The sequence below is a fragment of the Erinaceus europaeus genome, chromosome 3 (genome assembly GCF_950295315.1).
Source record: "Erinaceus europaeus chromosome 3, mEriEur2.1, whole genome shotgun sequence".
Classification (NCBI taxonomy): domain Eukaryota; kingdom Metazoa; phylum Chordata; class Mammalia; order Eulipotyphla; family Erinaceidae; genus Erinaceus; species Erinaceus europaeus.
The window spans coordinates 38,974,143-38,996,099 of NC_080164.1; the positions used below are offsets into that span (position 1 = coordinate 38,974,143).

Genomic DNA, 21,957 nt, shown 5'->3' on the forward strand with positions numbered 1-21,957 from the left:
CCCCCAACTCCTCATCTGCACCATTCCAGCCTTTAGGTTCATGATTGTTCAACAGTTTGTTTGGCTTTTATGTTAACTCTCTTTTCAGCCACCAGTTTCCAGATGCTAGCAGGATGCAACCAGAACTTCCCTGGACAGACAACCCCACCAATGTGCCTCGGACCTCCGCTTCCCCAGAGCCCTTCCCCACTGGGGAAAGAGAGAGATAGGTTGGGAGTATGGATCGACCTGTCAACACCCATGTTCAGCGGGGAAGCAATTACAGAAGCCAGACCTTCCACCTTCTGCATCCCATAATGATCCTGGGTCCATATTCCCAGAGGAGTAAAGAATAGGAAAGCTATCAGGGGAGGAGATGGGATGAGATATGGAGGCCTGGTGGTGGGAATTGTGCAAAGTTGTACCCCTCTTATCCTATGGTTTTGTCAATGTTTCCTTTTTATAAATAAAAAATTTAAATAATAATAAATTTAAAAAATAAGTTAAAAAATACTTGGGTCACAAAATTGCTGTTCTTTTCTTTTATTATTTATTTATTTATTTTCCCTTTTGTTGCCCTTGTTTTTTTAGTTGTTGTAGATATGATTGTTGTTGTTACTGATGTAATTGTTAGGACACAGAGAAATGGAGAGAGGAGGGGAAGACAGAGAAGGAGAGAGAAAGATAGACACCTGCAGACCTGCTTCCCTGCAGGTGGGGAGCCAGGGCTTTGAACGCCTGTCCTTGTGCTTCATGCCATGTGCACTTAACCCACTACACTACCACCTGACTCCCTTATTCCTCTCTTCAAGACATAAAATCTCTCTCCCCTTCTTTGATCTAGCCTTCAAACTTGCTTTGGCCAGTTAGAAATGCAGCAAAAAAAAATCATGTAGATCCCACCAATTCCAAATAGAAAAAGAAAAAAAAAAAAAAAAAGCCCACAGGGAACAGTAGAAGCAAGTTCTGGTGCTGGACCCCAGAAGGCAAACCATAAAGTTCAACTCAAGTCACTAAATTTGGGGGTGCTTTGATGTGTGTTCAGGATATCTGCATCCCTGGAAAGCAACAGCTTCTTCCAATCCTCGACACTGAAACTGTGGCTTCCCCAGCTGCCATTAAAGGCGGGAAAGGTGCATACACAACCTGTGTGTCATGTTCTAGAAATCACACACACACACACACACACACACACACACACACACACACACACACACTGGCTGAGGCCCCACACACAGACTAGGAACTGGAGTGGGGGTAGTAGGTAGAACCATACAATTTCCACAGCAGCAGCTCCTCCTGCAGCCACCAGCAGAGGGACCCAAGGAGTCATCTGCATCCTGACTCTGAGGCTTTATTCCTGCTACACAATACCAAAAGGTCTTTCCCAAATGAACTCCTAGAATGCTTCCCACAGATTTCCTTTCTGCTAAATTAGTCAGACTCGGAATTTCCTGCTTATGGTTAAGAAATGCCTCCTACTTAAGTTTTAGGATCAGGGATTGAATTGGCTCATGTCATCTGCCACAAAGCCCACAGAGGAAACGTGGGGTCAGCAGTGTGGCCACCTGGCACGCAGCAGGTGCCCCCAGTAAGGACGGCTGAGAACCACAGGACACCTGCCCAGGAATCAGAGCCAGCTGCCCCTGGAGAATTGTCTTCCTTGGTCATCTTCCTGTACCTCTGCCTGGTTTGTGCTTGCACTGAATGGATGAGGGGTGGGAGACAGACTGTTTCCGGACTCTGTCCTTCCACCCACATAAAACCAGCTATTTTCCTGGCTGATGTCTTGTTTGTCAGGGCTGGGTAGCCACTGCCACTCTGGGGACGAGACCAAAGGTGAGAAACGACTTGTGAAAGGGGTAGTGACCATGGGGTTGAGGGCCAGAGTCCCTCCCCCTCAGCCCCCATCCTCTACCTGCTGCCCTTTGTTCTTCAGAACCTCTCACCCTCTCCCTCTCCCTCTCCCTCTCCCTCTCTGCAGACACACACACCAGCCACAGAAACGAGAGTGCAAGCGCCTTGAATTCTGGTTCCGATACCCATCCTCTGCCGCTAGATGGCAGTGTCCACTTGCAGATCACCGACACCTCCCAGCAGCCCCAGGCGGTGTCTCTGTGCTCATCCATCTCAGCCCACGCTTCTCTGAGGGCTCAGGAAAAAATAAAAAACTGCACACCAGGTTTTTGGTTATGCCTCACTGCAGCACCTAATAAATCCGGCTCTCTCTTTCATCAAACCGTCTCCCTCCCTTCTACGTTGCAAACCAGATGCGGGGGGGGGGGGGGGGGGACTGGGGCGGGGGGGGGGGGGAGGGGAACGGATGGTCCTGCAAAGCTGTAGGAATAATATGAGGCAATAGTTCTGATTCCATGTGTTGTTTATCAGAGCCACGTATTGTCTTAAGACAATCACAGGCCTGGTAGAGGTCTGTGACTGGGTGCAAGGGAAAGGAACGTATGCCCCCTTGCAATCTGAAGGTTACACAGATTCCTCTGGGCTTGAGGAACAGAAGACCTTGGATTCTCTGTTCCCTCAGCTAGGTCCAGGGAGATTTAATGTGCTTCCACTGGCCTCCACACCTACATGTGAGGAGATGGGCCTAAAACAAGCACATATATTCACATATATAAGCCAGAAGATGAAGCTCCCGATCCCCACACTTCTCACCCACCCTAGAACTAAGAATGGGCTTCCTATTACACCAAAGCAAAGGACTCTAGAGAAAGAGAACAGGGAGGGATCTGGAGGGTTGGGGGTGCATAATGATGGAAAAGGACCTAAGGCGGGGTGAAAGTGTTTTACAAACGCCTATTATGGCAAGATAAGAAATTGTACCCATGTATCGACAACTGTATTGTAAACTATTAGCTTCCACCGCCAACACCCCATAAAATGATAAAAGGAGAAAAAGAGTGGGGTTCCATTCCAGGGTGATGATTGAAAGTCTTTATATGGGAAGAAATGGCCCAGAGGCCAGGAGATGTTAGGACTGGGAGTGACGCTCCATCAAGCCCCTCCAGACTCCTGCCTGACCTTGGTTATAGGGTAGAGTTAGTTCTCTTGGCACGGACTCACCACATCTCTGCCCCTGCCCAAATGAAGGGCAGGCACCAGTGGGCAGTAGGCCACAGCCTAGGGTGCCCCCACTGGCCTGTGGACATCTCAAGGTTCATGAGTATTACAAACTCCATTTTGCTCTCCACATACGTAACCGAATTCCAAATTTGCTGTGGGTCTGGCTGACCTTGAGATTACGCAGATCAGAGCACAGCTGGAGCTCCAACAAGTAAAAACCTCAGCTTCTTCACAGGGCCCCTCATCTAATAAGCCTTATCTGAAGAATTTGTGGAGGTTTGTGGAGAAAGCCAGAGCCTGTGTCTGTAGCCTCTCTCCAGCTCCTGCCTCCCCACTCCTGACTCTCTAAAACCCTTGAGATGTGAAGATGGTTTTTGTTTTGTTTTGTTATTATTATTAAATTTATTTTCCCTTTTGTTGCCCTTGTTGTTTTTTATTGTTGTAGTTATCATTGTTGTTACTGATGTTGTCGTTGTTAGATAGGACAGAGAGAAACAGAGAGAGGGGGGGACGACAGAGAGGGGGAGACCTGCTTCACCACCTTTGTAGCAACCCCCTTGCAGGCAGGGAGTTAGGGGCTCGAAAGGGATCCTTACACTGGTCATTGTGCTTCCTGCCACATGCGCTTAACCCACTGTGCTACCGCCCAACTCCCATGAAAAAGGTTTTTGAAACATGCCATCTACTCAGACCTGCTGGTATCTGGTTAAAGACTGGTTTGCCTGCACCAGCCCTTACCTCTGGATTCACTGGCCTTTCAATCAGTGAGCATCAATACCATACACACACACACACACACACACACACACACACACACCTGGCCCTTTCAACTCTCAGATCTGTGCTAGAACCAGAGGGAAACTTACTAGCTCTCTGGCCCCCACAGCCAGCACAGGTTTCTTTTTTTCTCCCAGTGATCACTGGTTATCATAAATTGTTATTAACTGTTATCTAGTGAATCAGATAGAAATACTCATCCATGGGATGTTCCCTGAGCCTTTTTTTCATGTTGTCTTCTCCACATAGGTGAGGTGGGAGTGGTCATCATGCATTTTGCAAAGCAGCAAGCCAAATCAAGGTCATTGGACAAGCTGTTGTGACAGGTGTCTAGATGCAGAGCTGACCTACAAGAGGACAAGGACAGGGGGCTAGTATGGGACCAAGTGAGGGCTTCCCATATCATCTAGATCCCTGTACACTCTTTGACAAAAGTGGCTGTTGACAGCCTGATGGAGCAGGCTGCATGACGGATGCAGAGGATCCGTGAGGACAGGGCTTGATGGTGACCAGATCACAGAGGAGAGGGGACGTGGGAAGGCTCTCCGTCACCTTTATAGATAACACCCTCAACTCTCCCAGGAACTTCCCACTCCATGTTCACCCAAGACTGGGGCAGGGGGTGGAGTCAAGAGCACATAGCAAGTGAGGTTACATGGACAGTGATGTCACTCATACAGTGAGGAAGAGCACCAAAAAGTCACACCCTAGTCGGTGAGCACAGGAGACATTCCAGAGTCAAGAAGTGGCCTCATAGGAGTACTGTGTCTCAGTCTTGTATACTGTGGTTACCTAATTAAGAATACAGTGATAACTGTGGTGGGAGTGGGAGAATACACTATGATGGTGGAGGTGGTGGATACCACAAATTTATGCAACACTTTCAGAGGTCTTAGGTTCAATTCCTCAGCACCACCATGTAATAAGAAAGAGAAAGAGAAGGAGAATACACAACATAAAGGGCCAGAAAGATAGCATAACGGTTATGCAAAAAAGACTTTCATGTCTCAGGCTCCAAGGTCCCAAATTCAATCCTGGCACAACCACAAGCCAAAGCTAAGCAGTGTTCTGACAAAAAGAAAAAGAAATAGAAAGAAGCAATAAGAAAAGGACGAGGACAAGGAGGAGAAGAAAGAAAGAAAGAAAGAAAGAAAGAAAGAAAGAAAGAAAGAAAGAAAGAAAAAATGCTATGTGAAGATTGCTGGGGAGAAGTCATTCAGCATAATGATTAAAGTTGACCCTCTGTTTTTTGCAATTTAGTGGTAATTACTTCTGCTCCTCACATAAAATGTAGGCCAGCCCTCTGGACCTAAGATCTCTTTCCACAAGCTCCAAGGCCCAAACAGAGAAGCAACAAGGCTGTTTCAGGATGCCTCCTACCTCTGTCCGCCATGTCTCAATTACCTTAGCCTCAGATTCTCTGCCCATGCTCCTCAGCCCAGCTATCACTTTCTCATCGAGGAAGGGCATTCTCTCTTGTCTTCCAGCTAACTGACTCAAATCTGGCATTACCAAAACAGGGGAGATAAAATAATAGTTACGCCAAAGATTTTCATGCCAGAGGCTCTGAAGTTCCAGTTTCAGTCTCCTGCACTACCATAAGCCAGAGCTCTAGCTAAAAAAAAAAAAAAAAATTAAGAACTCAAATCTCCTACTACATATCAAAAATTTAAATGTGGTCATTCAACTTCCAGGACTATGTCTGTTCTACAGGTAAAATTTCATACAGTGTAGAGGCATAAAGGAAGGGTGATGAGCTTTCAAACCCTGGAACCACATGGAAGTGCCACAAGGTTGGCTCCCATGCTGTGGTGTCTCTCTCTCTCTCTCTCTCTCTCTCTCTTTCCCCCCTCCCACTACCCCTCTCCTCCCTCAGTCTAACTGATTGAGGAAAAAAAACCAACCAGAACTGGTGTTCAGGCCTCCCTCCAAAACACACAGAGGCACAAGAAGCCCCAACACAACACAGCTGACACCCAACCACCTCCTCTTGCCCACAATCCTGACTGACTCTCCCTTACATGCCCATGTCTGTGTGTCTTCTTAAGGAAAAAAATAACACCACACATTCAGTTGTTAAAATATGGAAAGTTTATCTTTCCTTTTCTTCAACTCTGGATTTGAAGCAAAGCAAAATTACTTTTTTATTTTGGATAACACTGAACAAAGGAACATATGCTTTAATATTATTAACAGCAACATTGGTCTAAGGTGAGTGGGGTGTTCTTCCAACTAGAAACTAAAAGTGAAGACAGTAGTTTAAGACCCTAAGTTCACTGTGTGTACTTAAGTAGGGAGATATTTAAAGATTTTGTGTTACGGCCTGAGGAAAGGTAAGAGCGATTCTGAGTAGCATTTACATAAATGAACGTTTTGGCTACAATACAAGTAATAAAAATTTACTTCCTCAGAAACAACACCCCAGACTTTTTTTTTTTTCTGCCTCCTAAGCATGCACCATTCTGTGAGGTGCGGAGGAAAATCACCCTTAATTAATAAGAAATAATAGCCCTTCCCTCAGGCTTTTGGGAGTAAGCCCTCTGTCCACCAAGGGCCCTGGGAAGTGCCACCTCTGGCATAATGGATGATGGGGCCAACCACGCTGCGCTCACACGTTCTCCTTGTCAAACTCACACATGAAATGCATGGTGATGTGGCAAGCCACATCGTTCCAGCCCCCAGAGGCCACCATCTCCACACAGTCCTCCTCATCATAGGCGTTGTTAGGCTCCCCACTGCGCCACCTGTTGAACGTCTGCATGGGGGAGCGGTCACCATAGACAAAGATGCCCTCTCTCTCCAGGTCGTTGATGCCGATGAAGATGCGCGCCAGGCCCGCCTGCGCGATGTAAGCCGCCATGACGCTGTTGGCGGCCTCGTCTTTGGGCATGGCCAGCGTGCCTCCGCGCCCTTGGCAGGCCAGCTGCGCGTCCACGTACCTCTTCTCCTCCTTCACCAGCAGGTAGATCTTATTCTCTGTCTCTCGCACGCCAGCAACAGCTGCGGGGGAGGGCAGTGCTGGAAAGTGAGCACTTGCGTTTCCATAAACAAACTCAGTGTAGCTCCACACAGACAAACAAGATGGGGTGGGTATTTGGAATCTATGGTTGGGGCAGAGGGACAGGTGAGTGAGAGGCTCAGGAACAGGGAAAGCGTGGAGGACATACCATTTTTTATGAATTTTAACTCAGTTGTCAGCTGGGTGACCTGGTTATCCATCTCCCCAATGGCCTTCCTTAGCTGGCTGCATTCACACGGGATGCCTGCAGAAACCAGGACTGTTACACTGGGAAGATTATGCAAGGGGCAGGGCTCAGAGAAGAAATATGTTAGTATGTATAGTCCCCCAAAAGATATATATATATATATATATCCTCCATGGTTATTGCTGGGGCACGGTGCCTGCACTAAGAAGCCACTGCTCCTGGAGGCCATTTTTTCCCCATTTGTGTTGCCCTTATTATTGTTATTGTTGTCACTGCTGCCGTTGTTATTGGATAGGGCAAAGAGAAATCTAGAGAGGAGGGGAAGATGGAGAGGGGGAGAGAAAGACACCCGCAGACCTGCTTCACCACTTGTGAAGTAATGCCCCTGCAGGTGGGGAGCCCAGGTTTGAGCCGGGATACTTGAGCCAGGATACTTGAGCCGGTCCTTACTCTTGGAACCATTTGCGCTTAACCCGCAGCGCTACTGCCTGGCTCCCCCAAAAGATTTTTTTTAATATTTATGTACTGGATAGAGACACTGAGAAATCAGGAGTGAAGGGGGAGAGACTGGGACTAGCCAGTGGTGCACCTGGTTAAGCACACGTTACCATGTACAAGGACTGAGATTTGAGCTCCCTCGCTCCCCACCTGCAGAAAAGTTTCACAAGTGGTGAAGCAAGTAATACAGGTGCCTCTCTGTCTCCATGTACAAGGACTGAGATTTGAGCTTCCTCGCTCCCCACCTGCAGAGAAGCTTCACAAGTGGTGAAGCAAGTAATACAGGTGTCTCTCTGTCTCCACCCCTTTCTATCTCCCTCTCCCCACTCAATTTCTCTCTGACCTACCAGATAAGGGGGAAAAGTGGGGGGATGGCAGCTGGGAGCAGTGGATTCATAATGCAGACACAGAGCTCCAGAAATAACCCTGGTAGCAATTTTTAAAAGAGAGAAAGGAGGTAGAAGAGAGAGAGAGATTACTGAAACACGGCTTTGCCACTTGTGAAGCTTGGCCCCTGCAGATGGGGACTGGGAGCTTGAATCTAGGTCCTTATGCACTATGACATATGCACTTAACCAGGTGCATCAACGTCTGCCCCCCATCAAAAAAACATGCTTTATAACACTAAATTGAGAAACGCTCACTTAAAAAAAAAAATGCACACCAAAAAAAAAAAAAAACTCTTGAACACTGTTAAAACAACCATACAAGGGAGTTGGGAGGTAGCACAGCGGGTTAAGCGCATGTGGCACAAAGCGCAAGGACTGGAAGTAAGGATCTGGTTCGAGCCCCGGCTCCCCACCTGTAGGGAAGTCACTTCACAGGCGGTGAAGCAGGTCTGCAGGTGTCTATCTTTCTCTCCCCCTCTCTGTCTTTCCCCTCCTCTCTCCATTTCTCTCTGTCCAACAATGACGACATCAATAACAACAATAATAACTACAACAATAAAAAAGGGCAACAAAAGGGAAAATAAATATTTTTTTTAATTTTAAAAAAAACAAACACACAAATCAAAGCAATCCAGTGTGATCTCTAAAATTCTAATGACATTCTTTAAGGACATAGAACAAATGATACTAAATTTTGTTTAGGTAAATTATTATTTTTTTTAGGTAGAGACAAAGAGGTTGAGAGACAGAGAGTGAAAGCAACCACAGCACCAAAACTTCCTTCAGTGCAAGGAAGTCAGACGCAAACCTGGGTCACGCACATGACAAAGCAGAGCACTATTCAAGTGAGCTATTTTACCAGCCCTGAAATTTATTTGGGATCATAAAAGATTCTTCACTGCCAAAGCAATCCTGAGAGAACAAAAAGAGAATGATATTAGAGACATACACTGCCTGAACTCAACTACACTACAAAGTTATAGTAATCAAAACAGGGTGGTATTGGAATAAGAGCAGACACAGAGATCAGTGAGATAGACCTGAGAGTATAGGAATAAATCCTCAAATATTTGGACAGATAACTTATGACAAAAGAGTCAAGAGCATAAAATGGAGGAAAGAAAGTGGTGTTGTATGTGGATGACATGTGCAAAAGAATAAAACTGGATCAATAATATCTGTATGGAATTACAAAGATGAATGAGGTCAAGTGGGCATGCAATATATATGCGTGAAAGACAGCAGACACCAGATATCTCCCTAGACACATCAGGCAGGAAATGGAAGTCAAGACCTAGCCCCAGGGACAATAAATAGTTGGTACCTCTGGTGTTCCTCTTGGCTTCTGACCTACAAGTTCATTAGTTAAAAATGGAAAGGAAAGTTGGGATCTAACTGGAAGAATGTTCTGATACTCAAACACCATGTCTTCCACCTCTGTCTACTATGTTCTGTGTCTCGTGGTTATTTCATAAAGAGAGAGGATGAGAAAGTTCAGGCCAGTTAGGATGTGTTTCAGTAAACCCGCTGAGAGATTACAGGTAACGGCAGAAACAGGAGAAAAAAAAGAAACTGCACAGTCCAGCAGAAGGTACTCAGTGGGATGTTTGTGCTCAAGAAGGAGAAACTGTGAAGAGAGAATAAGAGAAGGGCAGGGAGGCAGGAAGACCCCAGTGACATGGACATCAGACAAGTGAAACTGCAAGGCTGGACAGAGAGCCAACATGGAGGTGACAGTGATGAGAAGCCCAGGGAGCAGAGGAGATTGTCACCACATCGAGGAAGAAGAGGAGATAAGCTCCAGAAAGAAGAAAAAAATATCATGGGGGTGGGCTGGGAGCACTGGGACATTCTCCAGGCTGGGTCCCCCTCAGCACAGGAAGGGACTGTCAGAAGGGAGACCAGGCTAAGCCCACTCTGCTGGGCCAGGGTACCATGACCTCTCAGGAGCCTCAGCAGAGTGTCATGGGGAAATGGCTCTAAGGACACCCAGGGTAAGGACAATCCTAGATTGTACAGGTGTGTTTTTCTGAGAAGTCAGGTGGTCAGCTAGGGGGCACCCTGTAGAACCAGAGAGGCATTGTGACTTAGGAGAGCTGGGGCCAGGAGACAGCGCAGCCTGTAAGAGCACCAGCTTGCATGCCTGAGGTCCCAGAGGCCACAGGTTATATTTCTGTATCCACTTTATGCCAGAGCTGAGCAATGTTCTGCATCTCTCTCTCTCTGTCTGTCTTTCTATCTCTTTTCCCCTCTACCTCCCTCCCTCCTTTCTCTCTCAGTCTTCATTCAATATCTCTCTCAGTATATAAATTAAATCTTATATATTTTTTAACATTTTATTTATTTATTTTCCTTTTTTGTTGCCCTTGTTTTTTTTTTTTATCACTGTTGTGGTTCTTATTATTGTTGTTATTGATGTTGTTGTTGCCACATAGGACAGAGAGAAATGGAGAAAGGAGGGAAAGACAGAGATGGAGAGAGAAAGACACCTACAGACCTGCTTCACAGCCTGTGAAGCGCCCCACCCCATAGGTGAAGAGCCCGGGGCCTCAAACTGGGATCCTTTTGCCCGTCCTCAAGTTTCGTTCCCTGTGCGCTTAACCTGCTGCACTACAGCCTGACCCCTAAATCTTATATTTTTAATGAAGATGGCATAGTTTGGGTTAGACGGGTTGAACTATGTGTAAGGGATGATCATGTGTAGCCAGCAAACAGACTGCCTTCATAAGAAAAATATAGGGAGTAGGGCAGTAGCACAGCGGGTTAAGCACAGGTGGTGCAAAGCACAAGGACCTGCTAAGGATCCCGGTTCCAGCCCCCGGCTCCCCACCTGCAGAGGAGTCACTTTACAAGTGGTGAAGCAGGTCTGCAGGTGTCTTTCTCTCCCTCTCTCTGTCTTCCCCTCTTCTCTCCATTTCTCTCTGTGCTATCCAACAACGATGACATCAATAACTACAACAATAAAACAACAAGGGCAACAAAAAGGGAATTAAAAAAAGAAAAATATAAAAACAGTCAGGCAAAAGGAAATCAAATATCGATAGTGGTCTACTAAAAGGACTGAGAGATGGAGTGAATATGTCCCCATTTTGCAGTCAGTTGCAGATTTATTTCATGATGCACTTTTTTTTTCAAGAGTGAAATCTTTTTTTAATATTTTTATAATACTTGAACCCTCTGTGTTATACCTGGTTCTCCACTTGGGCCAGGGGGGCCTATGTCACCAGAGTCTCCCTTTTCACCTGAAAAAGGAAAGCAAGGTTAAAGTCACCAAAGAAGACATGAGATATGTCACATGCATTATAAAAAAAAAATTTTTTTAAAAAGTTGAGGTGAGCAATGTTATTTCTTTTATATATAATACCCTAAGATTTCCCCCAGTCCCATTTCTGACGTGAATTGTTGAGAAATGTGTTTTACAGGTAATTCCTCCTTCAAAATTGATTTATGTGATATGGAGCATACATACACATGACAAGATTTTTAAAATTATCAGAGGAAGTAGTGCTGTAGCACAGCGGTTTAAGCACACGTGGACAAAGAGTGAGGACCAGCAGAAGGATCCCAGCTCGAGCCCTGGCTCCCCACCTGCGGGGGGGGTCGCTTCACAGGCTGGAAGGCAGGTCTGCAGGTGTCTGTCTTTCTCTGCCCATCTCTGTCTTCCCCTCCTCTCTCCATTTCTCTGTCCTGTCCAACAATGACATCAATAACAACAATAATAACTATAACAACAATAAAAAGGGGGGCAACAAAAGGGAATAAATTTTTTAAAAAAGAAAACACTTTTAAAAAATTATCAGAAAGAGGTCTGGGCAGTGGAGCATCTGGTTGAGTTCATGTTACAATAAACAAGGACCTGGGTTCAAGCCCTTCCCCTCATCCCCACCTGCAGGGGGAAAGTTTCCCAAGCGTAAAGCAGTGCTGCAGATGTCTCTCCCCCTCTCCCTCTCCCTCTCCCTCTCCCTCCCTGTCTTCCCCTTCCCTCTCAATTTCCCTCTGTCTCTATTCAATAAATAATGAACTAATAAAATATATTCTTAAATGGTAAAAAACAAATAGGTTAACAAAGGAGGGGCTATGTGTTGGCATACCCAGTAGAGCACACATATTACAATTTCCAAGGACCTGGTTTGCAAACCCCCAGTCCCCACATACAGAGGAGAAGCTTCATGAGTAGTAAAACAAGGCTACAGGTGTCTCTTTCTTTCTTTCTTTCTTTCTTTCTTTCTTTCTTTCTTTCTTTCTTTATTTTTTTTTTTTCTCTCCAGAAAAAAGACACTGAGGTTCAGTGTCTGCACCACAAACCTACTGTTCCTGGGGGCCATTTTAGGACAGAGAGAAATCGAGAGAGGAGAGGAAGACAGAGAGAGGGGGAGAGAAAGACCACGGAGGTTGGGTTGTAGCGCAGCAGGTTAAGCACACCGTGGCGCAAAGCTCAAGGACCAGCGCAAGGATCTGGATTCAAGCCCCCCCACCCTGCACCCCCCCCACCTGTAGGGGCGTCACTTCACAGGTGGTGAAGTAGGTCTGTAGTTATCTTTCTATCTGCCTCTGTCTTCCCCTCCTCTCTCCATTTCTCTCTGTCTTATTCAACAACACCGACATCAGTAACAACAATAACTACAACAACAATAATAAACAACAAGGGCAACAAAAGGGAAAATAAATAAATATAAACTAAAAATAATTTTAAAAAAGAAAGACCACCCATGAAGCGACCCACACACACACAAGCAAGTGGGAACCGGGCGCTGGAACCAGGATCCCTGAGCCAGTCCTTGCGCTTTGCCACGTGCACTTAACCCACTGCAGCCAACACCCAACCCCCAGGTTTCTCTTTCTCTCTCCCTATCTCCCCCTTCTCTCTCAACTTCTCTCTGTCTCTATCCAATAAATAACTAAACATATTTATTAAAACAAGTAAAAAAATAAAGATTATCAGAAGAGCATTCTTAAGTCAACTCTGGCAAATTCTGAGTGTTTTCATGGAGTACCAGGCATATCTGAGTTCATGAATCCTTACCACGACTAAGTAAGTAGCAGTTAATTTCTATACCAGCTCTTTCTGTATTCTCAATTGCAACAACAAAGTTCAGAAAGAACAGGTGATATGGAGTGGAGCTCAGACGCTGTCAGACACAAAAGAGCAAACAGTGCTGGTGACTTCACACTGAGTCCCCATGGCCTTTCTGCCCCTTTGAGAGGTGGCCTAGTGTCCCTGGAGGCCACAGCCACCAGGAGAGCTGGGCTCCAGCCCCCTCAGCACTCCACCTCCAGCTCTCTCAACTTACGAAACAAAGAGTTTTACAACCCCTTTGATGAAATCATGACAACGAAGCTTTCCGAGCGACTCTAAAATCAGACAGTCACTATTCAGATGAAAGTCACATGAATATTCCGAAAGCATTATCTTTCCTCTCCCTGAGGAACTTAAGTGTCTCAGCTGGCACAGGCCAGTGAGGGGCAGTGACTTTTTCCATCTGGAGCTTCAGCTCCCCTTGGTGCAGGAGGAAAGAACGATCAGCACTCTCTAGCCAACTGAGTCCTTTTTTGTTCTTTGTTCAACCCTCCAGGCTAACAATGACCAAAAAGTTCAGCCTGACAAGGACCCAAGATGACAATTTCAAAGATGAGGCAAAATCAAGTAAGCTGAGCCAAACGAGGGTCTTGGCAAGTTGTCCCTTGGTGAGATGTTGAAATGAATCCAGCACACATGGATGGATTAAAAGTAGTGTACACAGTCCAACTGGGATGCCAACAGCCGCTGCGTTCTTCACCATGCCTACAAGGTGGAAATGACCCAACTCTGAATGCCCAGAAATAGCTGAGTGGATGAATCAATGTATAGCAGCATTATTAGAGATAGGAGGATTATGTAGTCCCCCCAAAAGGAAGAAAACTGTGATGTATGCTACAGCATAGATAAAATGAAAACCTTACAGTAAGTGAAATAAGTCAGAATTGGAAAGACAAATCTTTTTCTTGTTTTATTTCTTTTTCTTGTTTGTTTTCTTTTGATAGGAGAAAGAGAAACTGAGAGGGGAAGGAGAGATTAAAAGAGAGAAAGATAGACACATGTACCGCTGCTTCCATGCACATGAAGCTCCCCCACCACTACACCCACCTAGGAGCCAAAGGTTTAAACCCAGGTGTTTGCACGTGGTATAGTGTGTGTTCAACTGAGTGTACCACCATATGCCCCTCTCTACCTCCCCTTCCCTCTCAACTTCTATCAAAAATAAATAAATAAACAAATAAATGTGTTTAAAAAGAAAAAAAGTCAGAAATAGATAAAGGGGACACATGTGAAACATTGCAGACATACTTAATGCCACTGAACGTACTCTTTATAATAGCTAACACACCTCCCTCTCTACCTCCCCTTTTCCTCTCAATTTGTCTGTATAAATAAATAAAATGTATTTAAAAATAGTTGAAACAGCAAGTTGTAAGTTATCCATATTTTCTCACACTGTTTTTAAAGCTGTTTTAAACGCATGTAGCCCTTCTACTATGCATGTCTGTGCACTCGATGAACTGGCTGTCCACAGGGCAAGGGCTTCCCATAATTTGCCAGGAGGAGTGACCGCTAAGCAGTGTAGACACACTGTTACACTCCCTGCCAAGGGTCCCTTCTGCTAGAGACAAGCTGAGGAATGCAGAAGGGGTCTAGTCTATGGCCACCCAATCAGAACAAACCAGCCAAAGCCACTCACAGCTCAAACCCCCAGCAGCTTAATAAGACATAAACACTTGCATGCCTGCCCTGGGAGGGGACAGGGAAGCTAGCACAATGGTTATGCAAAAGACTTTCATGTCTGAGACTCGGAGATCCTGGGGTTCAATCCTACTCACTCCTCTCCCTCCTGAATAAATAAATGAATAAAAAAGGAAGGAAAGAAAGAAGGAAGGAAGCTATAATGGGCAAACAACCCCCGCCTCCAACCTCATTCTCCTCCCTTCCCTCCAGCTCCCTCTTCCTCCCCCTTCAATTTCTGTCTCTAACACCCATGGAAGAACTGAAGGGAAAATTCCCTTGTGATTACTCACAGGCCTAGAAGCGCCTTGCCTCTTTCACTCCACTGTGTCCTCCCCACCCAAACCCCCACCAAAAGAGTCCACCACTGGCGTGGAACAAACCAGCACTCAGATAACCTTTGTTGAGGCTGGTGAGAGCTCACTGGGTAAAGTGCACACTTTACTATGCACCTGGCCATTACATAGGAGCATGGGGAAGCTCCAGAAGTGGTGAAGCAGTGCTGTGCTATTTCTCTCTCTCTCTCTCTCTCTCTGAAGGAAAAAAAGAAGGAGGAAGAGGAGGAGGAGGAAGAGCAGGAGGGGGAAAGAGTCCACCAGGAACAATGGAATCACATAGGTGAAGTCCCAGTGAAACCCTAAGGCGGGGGGGGGGGGGGGGGGCTCTATTATGGTGTCTCTATAGTATATTATGCTGTCTCTCCTTCCCTTTCTATCTGTCCATTTCTCTCGATAGATGATTGATAGATAGCAAGAAAGGTAGCATAATGGTTATGCAAGTAAGGAAGTGAAGGACAAGTACAGAATGTGTCACTCATATGCAGAATATAGCCAACTGAGTATATGAATTGATAAAAACAAAATGTCAAATTGTGGGACAACTATAGTGGTTATCTAGGGTGGTGGGGGTGGGGACACAGACCTTCGGTGATGGTAGAAAAAAATAAACATTTTTTTAAGTCAAACTATAGGCAATGTCCAAAATAATACTTTATAAAATAAATTTAAATAAAATTGTGTTTTTCCTTTAAAAAAAAAGTTCATCTAGGAATAGAAGCAGTGAAATCATTCATGCTCAAGATCCCCAAGTCTGCAAAAAAGGAAAGTCTCTGGTAACTGAGTGATAGGGGAAGGCAAAAAAGAGCACTGTGGGGATTTGAGTTCCCCTAACTGTGCTGGACCCGGTCTCCTGATTTACTGCCCTACCCACCACCCCACAGGACTATATAAGTCAAGCTGGGTCATAAAAGGATACAGTTTGAAAGTGCACCATAATAATGTCACTTTTCACCTGCCGCAGTAGCTCCCTCTCCAATCCCTCGTGCGACTCCTCCCCACTAAGAACTCCCAGAGTCTCAAAGGCTGACAGCAGAACTGGAGGGGACACTGTTTCCAAAGCTTACCTTTCTGTCACCCAGTGGGATCTAGTGGCATTATTAAAGTGGTCAAGGAAGCGGTCTAGCCTAGGCATACCAGCTCTTGCCTTTGTCCTAACAGGCACATGGATCCTGAAAAAAAAGAGCCCCTGCCCATATGCAGACATCAGGAGAGAATGTATCATATCTCAAACATCCAAAGGCCACCAGGCCAGACACTTCAGTCTGGAATCATTCAGAAAATGCCCAGGCCTGGGGGCTGGGGAGCAAATACAAGGCGAGAAGGGCACAACAAATACCTTTAGAACCAATGGGACCAATTTTTCCATGACGACCCACATTGCCTTTCTGTCCTTTGTCACCCATGTCTCCTGTAGAAAACAAGAAGATCGCAGTTGGTAATTCAGCATACTTCCTCTTACACACACACACACACACACACACACACACTTTCCCTTTCTCTTTTTTTTAATATTTTATTTATTTTGCCTTTTGTTGCCCTTGTTTTTATTATTGTTATAGTTATTATTGTTGTTGTTATTGATGCCATCATTGTTAGATAGGACAGAGAGAAATGGAGAGAGGAGGGGAAGACAGAGAGGGGGAGAGAAAGATAGACACCTGCAGACCTGCTTCACCATCTGTGAAGCGACTCCCCTGCAGGTGGGGAGCCAGGGGCTCATCTCTCTCTTTTTCTTACTCTCTCTCTCTCCTAACCCCAAAACAGAGGAAACCAAACAGCACATTCTCACACAAGACCATCTACTCTGTGATTATTTAAAAGGAGAGTTTGTCTTTCCTCCATCCCTATCATCCCAGGATTTTTGTTTGGTTGTTTGTCTGTGTTTTTTGTTGTTGTTGTTGTTGTTGTTGTGTTTGTTTATTTTGTTTTGTTTGCCAGAGCACACTGCTCAACTCTGGCTGATGGTGGTGCAGGGGACAGAACCTGGGACTGTGGAGCCTCAGGCATGACAGTCTCTTTGCATAACCATTATGCTACCTACCCCCACCCACCCAGGTCTTATTTATGCCACAAATCAAATCAAGCAAACTCCATACCTGGGAGGCCAGATAGTAGCATAATGTGTGATTACACACATATTACCATCCACAAGAACCTTGGTACAAGCTCCCAGTCCCCACCTACAGAGAGAAAGTTTCACAAGCGGCAAAGCAGTGCTGCAAGTGTCTCTTTTTCTCCCCCTCTATCCACCTCCCTCTCAATTTCTGTCTATCAGGAAAACAAAAAGGGGGGTTCCTCCAGGAGCAGTGGATTCATCATGAAGGCATGAAGCCTCAGTGATAACACTGGTAGCAATAAAAATAATTAATCAAAATTCCATTCCTATAAATGAAACCTAACTTCTGGTTATTGGTGCCCAAATCCAGGCATGTGCCAGATTGCAGAACTCTGGACTCTTTTCTTCTGTATATGAAGGTGTACTCTTCAATATTTTCCAGTTGATGGTGACTCCCCCAACTACAAAGTTGAAGGGTAGACAGGAGAGAAGAGGAAGAGGAGTATCCAGAGATGTTTTGCCAGACCGACTAGAGTGACAGCTGGTGACACACAACTGTCAGCCCCAGGGTAGCCACTCCTGTCCTCTCCTTTTCCATGCTTTTTACTCCAACAGGTGGTCACAATGATTATGCTCAACCTGAGAACCCACAGGACCGTCCACTTCAACCACTGAGAGGGAGGATGATGCTTTTACCCAATCACAGAGCATCAGATCAGCTTGGAAACTTCCTCTGTGCTGTTTTTTCCCCTAAAAACAGTTATAGCCTTGGGAGTCACTCTTGTTTATCTACTGGTGACCCCAAACCAAGAAACAGAAAACACACAGAAAAAAAACTTGGAATAGGAAATAAGTGATCACATTTAATTTAAAACTTTTTTTCCCATGGATGTGTGTATGTGCAATTAGATTTTTATTTGTATAAAGTATTTATGTATTCATGAGAAAGATAGATAGACAGACAGAAAGACAGAACCAGACATTACTCTGGTACATGTGCTGCCGGAGATTGAACTCAAGACCTCATGGTTGAGAATCCAGTGTTCTATCCACTGTGCCACCTCCCAGACTACTGCAATTAGACTTTTTTTAATTTATTTTTTTCCCTTTTGTTGCCCTTGTTGTTTATTGTTGTTGTTTTTATTGTTGTTTTTGTTATTGCTATTGTTATTGTTGGATAGGACAGAAGGAAATCGAGAGAGGAAGGGAAGACAGAGAGGGGGAGAGAAAAATAGACACCTGCAGACCTGCTTCACCGCCTGTGAAGCAACTCCCCTGCAGGTAGGAAGCCAGGGGCTCGACCAGGATCCTTACGTTGTTCCTTGAGCCTCATGTCATGTGCACTTAACCCGCTGCACCACTGCCCAGCTCCCTGCAATTTGACTTTTATAGCCACTGTTAACACACAGGGTTGTAAGAATTCATTGGAATTCAGTATAAGCAGCTCTTCAAGAGAAGGAGACAGAAAGGACTTCCTACTGCTTGTAGATGATGTTTTGCCCTGCTGTGACTCAACTTGCTCCTTAAGACTGAGGACTTCTCTGCCAGAAACTCTTTGCTTTGTGATCTTCCTAAATTCAGAACAGAGATCAGAGGAGAACATAGGCTGAGGCATGATTTACAATGAAAATCAAAACTCATGCACCCTGCAGAAATGGCATACAAATGAAGTCTTTGTTCACAAAGCACGTTTCCCATGTGTTCTTCTGCTTGCTTGTAGAGGTTGTGGACTGGTTGTGAACTGGAGAGATAGCTCAGTAGATGAGGTATTTGTATTGTCACGCACGTAGTTAAGATTCAACTCCCGGCACCATATGGAAGATGCTATGGCACTGGAACTGTGCTGTGTGTGGTGTTTTTCTCTCTCTCTGTCTGAAAATAAAAGTGACCCAGAGCGGTGATATCACACACATGTGAGAGCCCGTTTTTTCTGTTTCAAGTCATAACATGATTCCAACCTGATTAATTCTATAACAAAATGCCAAAGCAAACAGAAGGGAAGGACAATAACAACAGTTTTCAAGCAGCTGATCAGTCAACCCATCAATAAATCAGCATGTTCACCTACTAGTAGCCTGCACTAGGAAAGAAAAAAAAACTACAGTACAATCCTAACCCTTATGTGATGGAGGTGGGGCCTGTGGGCAACAAATAAGAAGTCATAAGGGTGAGATTAGTGTCCTTACAAGAAGATGTCACAGCACAGGTTCAGGAAGTAGTGCAATAGATGAAGTGTTGGGTCTTTGAGTATGAGGTCCTGAGTTCAGTTCCCAGAAATGTATGATGTTCTTCTCTCAATTTCTCTCTCTCACTCTCACTCTCTGTCTCTCTCATAAATAAATCTAAAAAAGAAATGAAAAATAAACAGTTACTACTCCTTTCTGATTTCTTTCTTTACCAGGGGAAGGCAGACCCACTGAGGCTGTTCACAAGTTAGGAAAAGGAAGCTCACGAGGACCCAACCCTGCCAGCATCCTGATCTAACTTCCAGCCTCCAGAAGTTAAATGTCTACTGTTTAAAATCCCAGCCTGCTGGAAGCAACCCAAGTGTCCAACAACAGATGAGTGGCTGAGCAAGTTGTGGTATATATACACAATGGAATACTACTCAGCTCTAAAAAATGGTGACTTCACTGTTTTCAGCCGATCTTGGATGGACCTTGAAAAATGCATGTTAAGTGAAATAAGTCAGAAACAGAAGGATGAATATGGGATGATCTCACTCTCAGGCAGAAGTTGCAAAACAAGATCAGAAAAAAAAAAAAAAAAAAAAACCACAAGTAGAACCTGAAATGGAATTGGCATATTGCAACAAAGTAAAAGACTCTGGGGTGGATGGGTGGAGAGAATACAGGTCCAAGAAGGACAGAGGACCTAGTGGGGGCTGTATTGTTATATGGGAAACCAGGGAATATTATGCATGTACAAACTATTGTATTTACTGTTAAATGTAAAATATTAATTCCCCAATAAATAAATTTTTTTAAAAATCCCAGCCTGCACAAGGTCCTGGAGAGGCCTGTAAGAGGGCTTATGGTCCCCTAGGAATATATCTAAAATAGATATCCTAGCTTCTTTCCACATTAAGATCCTTATTCTTATCTGCTTTCTTGCTATTTTTTGGTTTCTGTTTATTAAACATGTTGTCTTGCTTTATATTTTACCACCTTTCATCCACCAGTTGCAGATGCTACTATGATTCCATCCTGACTTCCCTGGGCAGGTAACCTTACTAATGTCTCCCAGAACTTCACCTTTCCAAAGTCCTACCCCACTAGAGAAAGATAGAAACCAGCTAGGGGTATGGATTGGCCTGCCAATACCCATATTCAGCAGAGAGGTAATTACAGAAGCCAGAACTCCCACCTTCTGCACCCCAAAAAATATTTTGGTCCATACTCCCAGAAGGGGAGAAATGTTAGGGGAAGTTGGCTGGAGAACTCTGAACTCTAATTCCATCAACGTGGAGAAAGAAGAGGGAAAAAGGAAAGACATTCAGAAGTAGCAATAGGTATAGGTATGATTTAGAAAGGAAGAGAAGACAGGATCATAGAAAAAAAATATATATATATATAGAAATACAGATAGTTCAACAAGGGCAACAAAAGGGAATAAATAAATAAAATAAATATTAAAAAATTAAAAAAAAGAAATACAGATAGTTATAGAAATAATAGTCAGGGAGTCGGGCAGTAGCGCAGCAGATTAAGTACAGGTGGCGCAAAGCACAAGGACCTGCTTAAAGACCCCGGTTCGAGCCTGCAGGGGAGTTGCTTCACAATTGGTGAAACAGGTCTGCAGGTGTTTGTTTATCTTCCTCTCCCCCTCTCTTTCTTTCCCTCCTGTCTCCATTTCTCTCTGTCCTATCCAACAACAACGACATCAATAACAATAACAATAACAATAACTACAACAATAAAAAACAAGGGCAACAAAAGGGAATAAATAAATATATTTTTTAAAAGAATAAATAATAGTCAGCCCATATCTGTGACCTTGGGAGAACTACTGCAGTTCTCAATGGAAAGAATGGGGACAGGGAACTCTGGTGGTAGAAACAGTGTGGAATTACACTCCTATTATCTCTCTCTCTTTTTTTTTTTTTAACAGAGCACTGTTCATCTCTGGCTTATGGTGGAGCAGGCTGAACTGGGGACCTCAGAGCCTCAGATATGAGAGTCTCTTTGCATAACGATTATGCTATCTACCCCCATCTTTATTTCATAATTTTGTAAAGCAGCATTAAATCACTAATAAAAATACACACATAAAAAGTAAAAAAAAAAAAAAAAGAAAGAAAGAAAGAAAGAAAGAAAGAAAGAAAGAAAGAAAAAGGGGGGACAGATGGTTGTGCAATTGGCTAAGTGCATGTATTACCATGCATAAGGACCCAGGTTCAAGCTCCCTGTCCCCACCTGCAGTGGGAAGCTTCACAGGTGGTGGAGCAGGGCTGCAGGTGTCCCTATGTTTCTCTCTCCCTTTCTAGCTCCTCTCCTTTCTCAATTTCTCTGTTATATCAAATGAAACCATTTTTTAAAAAAAGTAAAAAAATAAATTTCCAGCTTGCAGGATTCAGTCATATCCATCTGAGCTAACAGAGGCATCTCCCTTTTCTCCACCAGACTGTCCATTCACATGGTGTGAATCTCAGAGATGATCACATATTTCTGTTCTTGACTGTTTCAAATAGAATTCTACACATTTTCCCTAACGTGTACACAGCTGTTAGTGCCATTCTAAGACCCAAGTGCCTATTGTAGAAAACTTCTCCCTTTTTTTGTCCCCTCTCTCTCTTCTGTTATTTGAAAAAATTATCTTTCCTCCAGTGTTCCCTTCCTGAGACTCTGGAGTTAGCTTAGGCATCAGTCTCAACGCTGGA

The 21,957-nt window shown here is 44.5% G+C and overlaps 1 protein-coding gene across 2 annotated transcripts in view; it reads right to left on the bottom strand.

Moving 5' to 3' along the window:
- Positions 1-5,902: 5,902 nt before the first annotated feature.
- Positions 5,903-21,957, bottom strand: part of COLEC11 (collectin subfamily member 11) — a 38,717-nt gene continuing 22,662 nt past the window's right edge. Inside the window, exons 4-7 of one of the 2 annotated variants that reach the window (XM_007518920.3) lie at positions 16,359-16,430; positions 11,116-11,169; positions 7,002-7,097; positions 5,903-6,834 (exon numbers count right to left, since the gene is read on the bottom strand). In XM_007518920.3, coding sequence (XP_007518982.1) covers positions 6,443-6,834; positions 7,002-7,097; positions 11,116-11,169; positions 16,359-16,430 — 614 coding nt within the window. In that variant the 3' untranslated portion in view covers positions 5,903-6,442. Of the gene's footprint in view, positions 6,853-7,001; positions 7,098-11,115; positions 11,170-16,358; positions 16,431-21,957 lie in introns of both variants that reach the window. The other variant, XM_016186335.2, reaches the window with a different exon arrangement.